At 46.1% G+C, this 12,961-nt stretch overlaps 1 protein-coding gene across 3 annotated transcripts in view; it reads right to left on the reverse strand.

Annotated features, from left to right (window-relative positions):
• NEK1 (NIMA related kinase 1) overlaps positions 1-12,961 on the reverse strand; it is a 344,019-nt gene that overhangs the window by 86,785 nt on the left and 244,273 nt on the right. For all 3 annotated transcript variants that reach the window (XM_063920623.1, XM_063920622.1, XM_063920624.1), the window contains one exon: positions 7,631-7,748. In XM_063920623.1, the coding sequence (XP_063776693.1) occupies positions 7,631-7,748 (118 nt within the window). The remainder of the gene's footprint in view (positions 1-7,630; positions 7,749-12,961) is intronic.

A 12,961-nucleotide genomic window follows, 5' to 3' on the forward strand; every position in this document is an offset into this window, starting at 1 on the left:
AAGATTAAATAGGAACTCTTGTGAGATAACGCCCCCAGCTCCGACATACGTCTTGCTGAAGCCAAGGCTAACAGTTTGATGGTTTTCCACGTAAGATATTTTGCGTCTACCTCCTGTAACAATTCAAACCAGTCTGATTGCAGGAACTGCAGCATCAAATTGAGATCCCAAGGTGCCGTGGGAGGCATAAAGGGAGACTGGATGTGCAGAACCCCTTTCAAGAATGTCTGGACATCAAGAAGAGACGCCAGTTGTTTCTGAAAGAAAATTGACAAGGCCGAAATCTGGACTTTTATGGAACCCAGATGTAGGCCCACATCCACACCCGACTGAAGAAAATAGGATTTTAATTACCTACCGGTAAATCCTTTTCTCATAGTCCGTAGAGGATGCTGGGGTACACATATTAGTACCATGGGAGCAATTGGCACTTTAAGAGTTTAACAGTGTGGGCTGGGTCCTCCATCTATGCCCCTCCTACCAGACTCAGTCTAGAAACTGTGCCAGAGGAGACAACATACTTTGAGAGAAGGAATTACATAGATAGTGGAGAGATTCATACCAGCTCACACAACAAGGCAAATCCGGCCAACAGGCCGGAGAACTCAGCAACGGCTGAAAGAGTACGGAAACAGGAACGAACACACAGAACTTACCTAGGAACCAGGTAGTACTGAACCAATATAACCACTGCAGGATAAAGAAGCGCTGGGCAGGCGCCCAGCATCCTCTATGGACGGGTGGTCTTCGGGTTGCCGGCGGCCGGGCTCCAGGCAACCACCATACCGGCGCCGGAATCCCGACCGCCGGCATACCGACATATTTTCTCCCTCTTGGGGGTCCACAACCCCCCTGGAGGGAGAATAGATAGCGTAGCGTGCCACCGTGCCCGCAGCGTGGTGAGCGCAGCGAGCCCGCAAGGGGCTCATTTGCGCTCACCCAGCTGTCGGTATGCCGGCGGTCGGGATTCCGGCGCCGGTATGCTGGTCGCCGGAAGCCCGACCACCGGCATACCATACTACACCCCTACGGACTACGAGAAAAGGATTTACCGGTAGGTAATTAAAATCCTATTTTCTCTTACGTCCTAGAGGATGCTGGGGTCCATATTAGTACCATGGGGATGTACCAAAGCTCCCAGAACGGGAGGGAGAGCGCGCAGGCTCCTGCAGAACTGCTTGACCAAACTTGAGGTCATCAGAGGTCAAAGTATCGAACTTGTAAAACCTAGCAAATGTGTTCGAACCAGACCAAGTAGCTGCTCAGCAAAGCTGTAAGGCCGAGACACTCCGGGCAGCCTCCCAGGAAGAACCCACTTTACGAGTGGAGTGGGCCTTAACTGATTTTGGACAGGGCAATCCTGCCGTAGAATAGGCATGCTGGATGGTGAATCTGATCCAGCGAGAAATCGACTGCTTAGAAGCAGGACACCCAATTTTCTTGGGATCATAGAGGACAAACAGAGCAGTCCTCTTCACATAAATCTTTAAAGTCCTTACAACATCCAAGGCCTTTGAAGCAATTGAGGAGTCAGTAGCCACTGGCCCCACAATAGGTTGGTTGATATGAAAAGCCGACACAACCTTAGGAAGGAACTGTGGACGAGTCCAGAGTTCCGCCCTATCTTCATGGAAGACCAGATAGGGACTTTAACAGGACAAAGCCCCCAATTCCGACACACGTCGAGCAGAAGCCAAGACCAACAAAGTTACTGCCTTCCATGTGAGAAACTTGATTTCAACCTCCTGTAGATATTCAAACCAATCCGATTGCAGGAACTGCAACACCACATCCAGATCGCATGGTGCCGTTGGCGCCACAAAAGGGGGCTGGATGTGCAGAATCCCTTTCAAAAAGGTCTGAACCTCAGGGAGGACAGCCAATTGTTGGTGGAATCCAATCTCAGGCCCAAATCCACACCTGTTTGCGGGAAAAGGATAAACCGTCCAAATTAAAACTCCACCGCAGAAAACTTCTTGGATTCACACCAATACACATACTTTTTCCAAATTCGATGGTAATGTTTAGAAGTTACCCCCTTCCTAGCCTGCATCAGGGTAGGAATAACCTTGCTCGGAATACCTTTTCCGAGCTACCATGCCGTGTCATCAAACGTAGCCGTGGTAAGTCTTGATAAGCAAACAGCCCATGTAGTAGAAGATCCTCCCAAAGAGGCAGAGGCCTTGAATCTTCCAGCAGGAGATCCAATAGATCCGCATAACAAGCCCTCTTTAGCCAGTCCAGAGCAATGAGGATTGCCAGAACCTTTGGTCTTTTTACAAGCTGTAGAATTCTCGGAATGAGAGGAAGTGGAGGGAATACACACACTGACGGGAACACTCACAGTGTTACCAGTGCGTCCACTGCCACTGCTTGTGTGTCTCTCGACCTGGAACAGTACCTCCGCAGCATCTTGTTGAGGCGGGAGGTCATCATGTCTATGTGAGGAACCCCCCACCAACCGGTTACCTCTTCGAACACCTCCGGGTGGAGGCCCCACTATCCTGGATGGAGATCGTGTCTGCTGAGGAAGTCCGCTTCCCAGTTGTCTACTCCCGGAATGAAGATTGCTGACAACGCTACAGCATGCCTTTCTGCCCAGAGGAGGATTCTTGTCACCTCTGACATTGCAGCCCTTGTTTTTAGTTTTGCCTTGTCGGTTTATGTAGGCCACTGTGGTCACGTTGTCCGACTGCACCTGAACAGCCTGATCCTGTAGAAGGTGTGCCGCTTGAAGAAGCCCGTTGTATACGGCTTTTAGCTCCAAGAATGTTTATCGGAAGAATGGATTCCTGACTTGACCACCTTCCTTGGAAGGTTTCCCCTTGAGTGACTGTTCCCCAACCTCTTAGACTTGCATCCGTGGTTAGAAGGATCCAGTCCTGAACTCCGAACCTTTGGCCCTCCAGAAGGTAAGGTAGTTGCAGCCACCGGAGTAGCGAAATCCTTGCTTTCGGTGACAGACGTATCCTCTGGTGCATATGTAGGTGAGATCCCGACCACTGGCCCAAGAGATCCAGTTGAAAGGACCGAGCATGAAACCTTCCGTACTGCAGAAACTCGTAGGAGGCAACCATCTTCCCCAGAAAACGGATGCACTGATGAACCGATACCCGCCGGCTTCAAGACATCCCGGACCATCGTTTGTATCACCAACGCTTTCTCCACCGGTAGAAACACCCTCTGCACCTCCGTGTCGAGGATCATTCCCAGGAAAGACAGCTTCTTTGTCGGCTCCAGATGAGACTTTGGAAGGTTCAGGAACCAACCGTGCTCCATGAGCAGATGTGTCGTGCGAGCAATGGATCTTAACAACTGCACCCTGGACGATGTCTTGATCAGCAGGTCGTCCAGATACGGAATTATGTTCACCCCCTGCTTGCAGAGGAGAACCATCATCTCTGCCATCACCTTGGTGAAAATCCTCGGTGCTGTGGAGAGACCGAATGGCAGTGCCTGAAACGGATAGTGATCGTCTAACAGTGCAAACCTGAGGTAAGCCTGATGCGGTGACCAAATGGGAATGTGGAGGTACGCATCCTTGATGTCCAGGGACACCAGGAACTCCCCCTCCATCAGTCCTGAGATAACCGCTCGCAGAGACTCCATTTTGAGTTTGAAGCTGTGGCAATCCACGCATCCGCCTCCCCAAACAGAGCCTGACCTGTATAGGGTAGGCTCTCCACATTCTTCCTGGAATCCACGTCCGCAGAGCATTGGCGCAGCCAGAGACCCCTGCGAGCCAAGACGGACATGGAGGAGATCCCCGCAGCCATGGAACCCCAATCCTTCATGGATTCCACCAGAAACCCTGCAGATTACTGTATGTTACGTAAAACTAAATCAACGTCACCTTTATCCATCGTAGTCAAGTCCTCCTGCAGAGTGACTGACCACTTTGCTATTGCTTTTGAAATCCATACACAGGCAATAGTAGGCTGCAGTATCGCCCCTGAAGCCGTGTATATGGATTTGAGCATAGCATCAACCTTGCGATCCGCCGGGTCTTTCAACGCGGTAGATCCCGGGACAGGCAAAACCACTTGTTTTGACAGCCTGGAAACAGAGACGTCAACTATACGCAGGGACTCCCATTTTTTCCTATCGTCCTCCGGGAAGGGAAAAGCAACCAGAACCCTTTTACGAATCTGGAATTTTTTCTCCGAGTTTTCCAAGGCCTTTTCAAAAATGACATTTAATTCCTTAGAAGCAGGGACGGTGAGAAGGGCTTTCTCGCTGTCTGTGAAAAAAGCCTCCTCAACTTGCTCAGGTGGTGTGCCAGAAATATTTAACACATGCCGCATGGCCTCAATCATCAACTGCACCCCCTTAGCAAGTGATGCCGTCCCCCTTGACACATCCCCATCACCGCCTACTGTGTCAGAATCAGTATCCGTGTCAGCCTGCGTAATTTGTGCAAGAGCACGTTTGTGAGAATGTACCGCAGGGGGACCCGGGGGAGCAATATCGGACCATACTGCCATAGAGGACTGCAATACCTGAGTTGCATGCTCAGTCCTTGCAATCCTTTCAGAAATCTGAGCAATAGCCCCCCTAAGAGAGGCTAACCACTCCGGTTCCCTAGCCGGGTTCTGCGCTTCAACAGTGCAATCCTGATTACATGGGATGGGATCTTACTGAGAAGATATACCCTCTGCAGCATATGAGACAGAGTCTCTAGACATGGTTGCTTGCACACCCCACATACACACAAGGTACAGGGCAGACAACGTTTACCCCCCCAAGAATGGCAGAGAGACACAGAGATTGGAGCCAACCCACATACAGCGCTTTACAGGTATAGGGAGACCCTTAACCAGCACTGACTGTGTCCCTAAATAGGTGACACAGTCTATACACAGCCTCCCCTCCCTTCTACAATCCCCTGGTACCGTACAGATAGCTGGGAGTTGCTCTGGAGGGACTGCTGTTCACAGGCAGCGTGTCTGCAGGCAGGAAAATGGCGCTGAATACTGCTGGGTCCACTCTGAGAAGCTCCGCCCCCTTAATGGCGCTGTCTTCCCGCTCTTTCAAGATTATACTGGCCTGAGGATTTTGTGCTGGCTGAGATCCGAGGACCCCAACAGGCTTTCTGGTCAGTGTAGGGTTAAGGCGCCGGCTCAGGGCGCCCATCACAGCGCAGCACCATGTACCGCTGAGCCCACGGAGCGCAGTAACGTTATTCACCTTGACAAAGGAGCGAGTAAGCCCCGAAATGTTGGAGTTTGATGCGATTGTTTAAAATACACGTCTGTGTTCAAAACTCCGAATGCTGCAGTTATTCATTCTCCGTTATACTTCTCTTATCCCTGAGGGCACCGGAGCACATCAGAGAATGAAAGGGAGTGCCGGTCCATGGAAAGATAGAGAGAGAGATATATATATATATATATATATATATATATATATATATATATAAAATACAAATTTGAAGGCGCTACAAAAAACGACTGTTGATCACATCAATATGATTAACAATACCTGGTGAAAACTCAGTTTTAACATTTATTACTTAAAAATAATACACCAATTTAGAATTACAGTAAAAGGTTTTCCAGGTGTTAACTGATGGACATTCAAATAGTATAACAAATCTTTGTCGTCATATGTCCAGAATATATTTAATGCTTTAGACAATCCTTCATTGACGGCATGTGGTGAGATATATATATATATATATATATATATATATATATATATATATATATATATATATATATATATATATATATATATATATATATATATACACACATACACTGCTCAAACAAATAAAGGGAACATTTAAACAACACAATGTAACTTCAAGTCAATCACACTTCTGTGAAATCAAACTGTCCACTTAGGAAGCAACACTGATTGACAATCAATTTCACATGCTGTTGTGCAAATGGAATAGACAACAGGTGGAAATTATAGGCAATTAGCAAGACACCCCCAATAAAGGAGTTGTTCTGCAGGTGGTGACCACAGACCACTTCTCAGCTCCTATGCTTTCTGGCTGATGTTTTGGTCACTTTTGAAAGCTGGCGGTGCTTTCACTCTAGTGGTAGCATGAGACGGAGTCTACAACCCACACAAGTGGCTCAGGTAGTGCAGCTCATCCAGGATGACACATCACTGCGAACTGTGGCAAGGTGGTTTGCTGTGTCCGTCAGCGTAGTGTCCAGAGCATGGAGGCGCTACCAGGAGACAGGCCAGTACATCAGGAGACGTGGAGGAGGCCGTAGGAGGGCAACAACCCAGCAGCAGAACCGCTACCTCCGCCTTTGTGCAAAGAGGAACAGGAGGAGCACTGCCAGAGCCCTGCAAAATTACCTACCGCAAGCCACAAATGTGCATGTGTCTACTCAAACGATCAGAAACAGACTCCATGAGGGTGGTATGAGGGCCCGACGTCCGCAGGTGGGGGTTGGGCTTACAGCCCAACACCGTGCAGGACGTTTGGCATTTGCCAGAGAACACCAAGATTGGCAAATTCGCCACTGGCGCCCTGTGCTCTTCACAGATGAAAGCAGGTTCTCACTGAGCACATGTGACAGGCGTGACAGAGTCTGGAGACGCCAAGGAGAACGTTCTGCTGCCTGCAACATCCTCCAGCATGACCGGTTTGGCAGTGGGTCAGTAATGGGGTGGCATTTCTTTGGGGGGCCGCACAGCCCTCCATGTGCTCGCCAGTGGTAGCCTGACTGCCATTAGGTACCGAGATGAGATCTTCAGATCCCTTGTGAGACCATATGCTGGCGCGGTTGGCTCTGGGTTCCTCCTAATGCAAGACAATGCTAGACCTCATGTGGCTGGAGTGTGTCAGCAGTTCCTGCAAGACGAAGGCACTGATGCTATGGACTGGCCCGCCCGTTCCCCAGACCTGAATCCAGTTGAGCACATCTGGGACATCATGTCTCGCTCCATCCACCACAGACTGTCCAGGAGTTGGCGGATGCTTTAGTCCAGGCCTGGGAGGAGATTCCTCAGGAGACCATCCGCCACCTCATCAGTAGCATGCCCAGGCGTTGTAGGGAGGTCATACAGGCATGTGGAGGCCACACACACTACTGAGCCTCATTTTGACTTGTTTTAAGGACATTACATCAAAGTTGGATCAGCCTGTAGTGTGTTTTTCCACTTTAATTGTGTGTGACTCCAAATCCAGACCTCCACAGGTTAATAAATTTGATTTCCATTGATAATTTTTTGAACAAAGTATTTAATACTAATATTTCATTCATTCAGATCTAGAATGTGTTATTTTAGTGTTCCCTTTATTTTTTTTGAGCAGTGTGTATATATATATATATATATATATATATATATATATATATATTATATATACACACACACACACATATATATATATATATATCAGTAGCATATTGATGTTGAAATGGAACCATCCTGGAAAGTGTCATAACCGTGTACAAGCCAGATATAAATTTGAAAGGAACAAACAAATTTTTCATAGGAGTTTTAAATTATTTGGGCAAGTATTTTAAATACTTAAATATAATCTTGCTCAAAGCTCATTATAAGCAGATTCTTTAGTACTACAAAGTTGCCTTTTATACAAGAAACTATGTAACAGCCAATGGGATGTGACAGAGTCAAGTGATGGGCTGTGTAACTACTGCACCTTTCTTCCTTGGTTTGCTCATTCCAAACAGTTGTAGCTTTGACAGGACACTCATTACTTCCACTTCCTTTGGTGTCTTCCAGTATTTCAGTCTCCAAGTCCTCAGGCTCCTCTGTACCTATAAAATAAAAAAATAAAAAAAGTGCAATGGGTACGGGGCAGCGGCATGACAAATTGGAGCACACATACTGTAAAAATCACACACACATTTACTTAAGGAAGAACATATTATACGCAAGTCTGTGGCCACAATTGTGCATAGCCACACATTAGCATCATTTCTTACTACTTGTGACTATTTTGTTTAATACTCAATGACTGAAGGATTCTGGAGACCATTAACCCTAAAACGAAGATATTTTAGGAAACACTATCAAGAACACATTTGTTTACAGGTATAAGCTCTCTCCAGGGGCGTAGGAACAAAAACTTTAATGGTAGGGGTGGGGGGTGGGGGGGGTATGTAGGGAGGGAGGGGATCCCCTTTTTCTTGCGTTTAATATCTCAATTTGTGACCGTTGTAACAGTGACTGCAGACATACAAAGTCTCCCAATCCTATGTTAACTTTCGTCAGTGTTTATGGGAAAGGCCAACTCCAGTTTTATTGTTTATTTTACTATAAAAATAGGATTTTAATTACCTATCGGTAAACCCTTTTCTCATAGTCCATAAGGGATAATGAGGGATCCAGTACGATGGGGTATAGACGGGATCCTAAGTAGCTGGTGCACTTTAAATTTCTTCACTGGGTGTGCTGACTCCTCCCCTCTATGCCCCCTCCCACAGGCAGTTATAGGTAAAAACGTGACCGAAGGAGAAAGGACATAGTAACATAGCTGTTGAGGTTGAAAAGAGGCAAAATACCCATCGGGTTCAATCTGTATTCTGTATTAAGATGTGCACATTATAATGCACCAGCTGAAGTAATGGTTTCGTACCAATTGTAAACTATATTTCGTACAACTCCCAGATACTTAATGTCAATATATTAAATGCTATAGCCTTAGATACTTTTTTCAGCTAGAAAGCTGTCCAATCGGTTTTTAAATGCATTTACAGAGTCCGCCATTATTACCTTCCCCAGTAGGAAGTTCCAAATCCTTATTGCCCTTACCGTGAAGAACCCTTTCCTACGTTTTGTACGGAATTTTCTCTCCTCTAACCTCAGTGAGTGTCCACGTGTCCTATACAGAGTTCTATTAATAAACAAATCCTCTGCTAACTCCTTTTAATGACCCTTTACATATTTGAAGATATTAATAATATCTTCTCTTAGATGCCTCTTTTCTAGTGTATACATATTTAACCTAGTTAGCCTTTCCTCGTACTGCAGTGTCTCTAACCCTTTAATCAGTTTAGTAGCGCGTCTTTGAACTCTTTCAAGTTCCCAAATATCCTTTTTATAATGTGGTGCCCAGAATTGAACACAATATTCCAGGTGCAGACGTACCAATGATTTGTACAGCGGCAAGATTACATCCTCGTCCCTTGTCTCAATACCCCGTTTTATGCAAGCATGGACTTTACTTGCCTTCTTCGCTGCATTTTTATACTGTGTACTGTTATTAAGCCTATTATCTATGAGCACCCCCAAATCTTTTTCCACTACAGTTACCCCTGTATTTTCCCCATTAAGTGAATAGGATGCAAGTTTGTTTTTAATCCCAAAATGCATAACTTTGCATTTTTCAATATTGAACCTCATTCCTCATTTAGACGCCCAGGATTCAATTTTAAATAAGTCATTCTGTAGAGACTCCAAATCTATTTCTGAATTAATTACCTTACACAGTTTAGTATCATCTGCAAAGATTGATACTGTGCTTCACAGGACTATTCCTAGGTCATTAATAAATATATTGAACAGTAGCGGGCCAAGTACGGACCCTTGTGGTATACCGCTGACTACTGATGCCCAGCTGGAGAACATTCCATTGACCACTACTCATTGTACCCTGTTATCCAGCCAATTACCTATACATGTACAAACAGTATTTCCTAGGCCAAGTTTCCTTAATTTGATGATGAGTCTCTTGTGAGGCACTGTATCGAAGGCTTTTGCAAAAGCTAAATAGACCACATCCACTGCTTTTCCTTGGTCAAGATTATTGCTCACTTCCTCGTAGAAGCTAATTAAGTTAGTTTAACACGATCTGTCCCTCACAAACCCATGCTGACTCTTGCTATTAAACTTAGTATTCCACAGATAATCCTCTATGCTATCCCTCAAAATCCATTCCAATATTTTACCAACTATAAAAGGTTAAACTAATGGGTCTATCGTTCCCAGGATGATTTTAAGATCCCTTTTTTAATAATGGCACTACCTCAGCTATACGCCAATCACTCGGTACCATACCAGATTTAATTGAACTATAGAAAATCAAGTACAGGTATAAGGGTCTTGCAAGCTGTGCCTTAAGCTCCATAATAACCCTCGGATAAAAACCATCTGGTCCTGGTGATTTATTTATGTTTATGTTGCAGAGTCTCTCCAGGACTACTTCCTCACTTAAACAAGCATCTAGCCAAGAATCAAAACCTTCACTGTCATTATGCACTACTAACACTGTCTGATCCTTCCTGGTGAATACGGAAGAAAAAAAATCTTATCAGTATATCCGCTTTTATTTTGTCATCGTTTATCAAGGCTCCCAGTTCATCTTTTAATGGGCCTACATTATCCTTTTTTAGCCTTTTACTGTTTATGTATTTGTAAAACTTTTTGGGATTGGCTTTACTCTAAAGCGATTTGTTTTTCATTAACAATTTTAGCTACTCATTACTTTTTTGCATCTTTTATTGCATTCCTTGTAATACTGGAATGACTCCTCCCCTCCATTAGATTTAAATGCTTTAAAAGCACGCCTCTTTCAATCCATTGCTTCTTTGACATTCTTATTAAGCCACACGGGTTTGAGTTAGTACTCCTGCGTTTACTGTCCAAGGGTATGAATTTGTGAATATTTCTATCAAGCAACCCTTTTAAAGCATCCCACACTTCCGATGTGTCCTTACTATGAAACAAAACTTCCCAGTCAATGTCTTTTAGTGCCTGTCTCACCATATTGAAGTTAGCTTTTCTAAAGTTTAATGTTTTGGTTGATCCCTTATAGATAGGTTTCTTGAAACTGATGCCGATAGTAACATAATGAGAGAAGAAAACATGATAACAAAGAGTGGTGAGATTTAAATACCAGCACACCACTAACATACAATGACCAGCAACGGCTGGTAACAACAACAGCAACAGATGAACAGGTAACCACACAAAGGAGAACCTGCAGAAAAGTCAACGCACTGAGGCGAACGCCCAATATCCCTTATGGACGAGAAAAGGATTTACTGGTAGTTAATTAAAATCCTATTTTCTCTAGCATCTGTAAGGAATATTAGGGAATCTAGTACGTTGGGGACGTCCCAAAGCTTCCAGAATGGGCGGGAATGTGCTGGGTATCCTCTTTGGCCAGGGTATCAAACTTTGTAGAACTTAACAAAAAAGTGTTCTTCCCCGACCAGGTAGCCGCTCGGCATAGTTGCAAGGCCGAGACTCCACGGGCAGCCGTCCAGGAAGAGCCCACTGATCTTGTAGAGTGGGCCTTTAGAGGCTTAGGAACAGGTAAGGCTGCAGACACATAGGCCTGTTGGATAGTAAGCCTAAGCCAACGAGCAATGGACTGCTTCAAAGCATGACAACCCTTTTTCTGCGCATCAGAGCACGAACAAGGAATCAGTCTTTCTGATCAGAGCCGTCCGCTTGATATAGATTTCAAGGCTCACACAGCATCCAATGCCTCCGGAGGAGCAGAAGGACCAGAACTCGACGGAACCACAATAGGTTGATTCAGGTGAAACGCGGAGACAACCTTCGGCAGGAAATGCTATCTAGTCCGGAGCTCTGTTCTGTCCTCGTAAAAGACCAAGTACGGACCTTTACATGATAAGGCTCCCAATACTGAGACACAACGAGCAGAAGCCAGGGCCAGTAACATCACCGAGTTCCACGTGAGGTACTAGTCTCCTACCGTCAGCAGAGGTTCAAACCAGGAGGACTGTAGAAATTCCAACACTACATTCAAATACCAGGGTGCCGTAGGTGGCACAAAAGGAGGTTGTATGTGGAGTACCCCTTGTAAGAAGGTCTGAACTTCTGTCAATACTGCCAATTTCTTCTGGAAGAAAATGGAGAGAGCTGAAATTTAGACCTTAATGGAACCCAGACATAAGCCCTTATCCACAGCAGCCTGCAGGAAACGTAAGAAACGTCCTAAATGGAACTCAGCAGGCGGATACGTGCATTCCTCGCACCAAGAGACATATCTCCTCCAGATATGATAGTGTTTTGACGTCACAGGTTTCCTGGCCTGAACAATGGTAGCAATAACCTTTTTGGAAAGGCACTTGTGAGATAGGATGTTCCGCTCAACCTCCATGCCGTCAAACGAAGTCGCCGTAAGTACGGGTAGACGAACGGTCCTTGTTGAAGAAGACCTCTCCTGAGAGGTAGAGGCCAAAGGTCTTCAACGGACATGTCAAGAAGATCCGCGTACCATACCCTCCGAGGCCAATCCAGGGCAATCAGAATTGCCATGACTCCTTAATTTCTAATGCACTTGAGCACTCTTGGGAGCAACGGAATCAGAGGAAACGGGTAGACCAGCTGGTAAGGCCAAGGCGACGTCAGTGCATCTACTGCCCTCGCCTGAAGGTCCCTGGTTCGAGAGTAATACCAGTGAAGCTTCTTGCTGAGACAAGTAGCCATCATGTCTATCTGTGGGCAGCCCCACTGGTGGATGATCTGCTGGAACACCTGCTGGTGGAGACCCCACTCCACCGGGTGGAGATCGTGATGACTCAGGAAGTCTGTTTCCAAGTTGTCTACTCCCGGAATGAAGATTGCGTACATTGCTCTTGCATTTCTTTCTGCCCAGAGGAGTATCCTGGACACCTCTCGCATGCAGGCTCTGCTTTTTGTACCCCCTTGCCGACTAATGTATGCCACTGCTGTGGCGTTGTCCGACTGTACTTGGATCGCATGATCCTTGAGCAGATGAGAGGCCTGAAGCAGAGCATTGTAGATCGCCTGAAGTTCCAGAATGTTGATGGGAAGGAGACTTTCGTGGGATGACCACCTGCCCTGGAACTGCGCCCCTTGGGTGACAACTCCCCATCCTCTTAGACTCGCATCCGTCGTGAGGAGGGTCCAATCCTGAATCCCGAAACTCTGGCCCTCCAGTAGATTGGAGGACTGCAGCCACCACAGGAGGGAAATCCTGGCCAGAGGCGACAGCCGTATCATCCGCTGCATCTGAAGATGTGATCCGGACCAT

Source organism: Pseudophryne corroboree, chromosome 1, assembly GCF_028390025.1.
Source record: "Pseudophryne corroboree isolate aPseCor3 chromosome 1, aPseCor3.hap2, whole genome shotgun sequence".
Lineage (NCBI taxonomy): Eukaryota > Metazoa > Chordata > Amphibia > Anura > Myobatrachidae > Pseudophryne > Pseudophryne corroboree.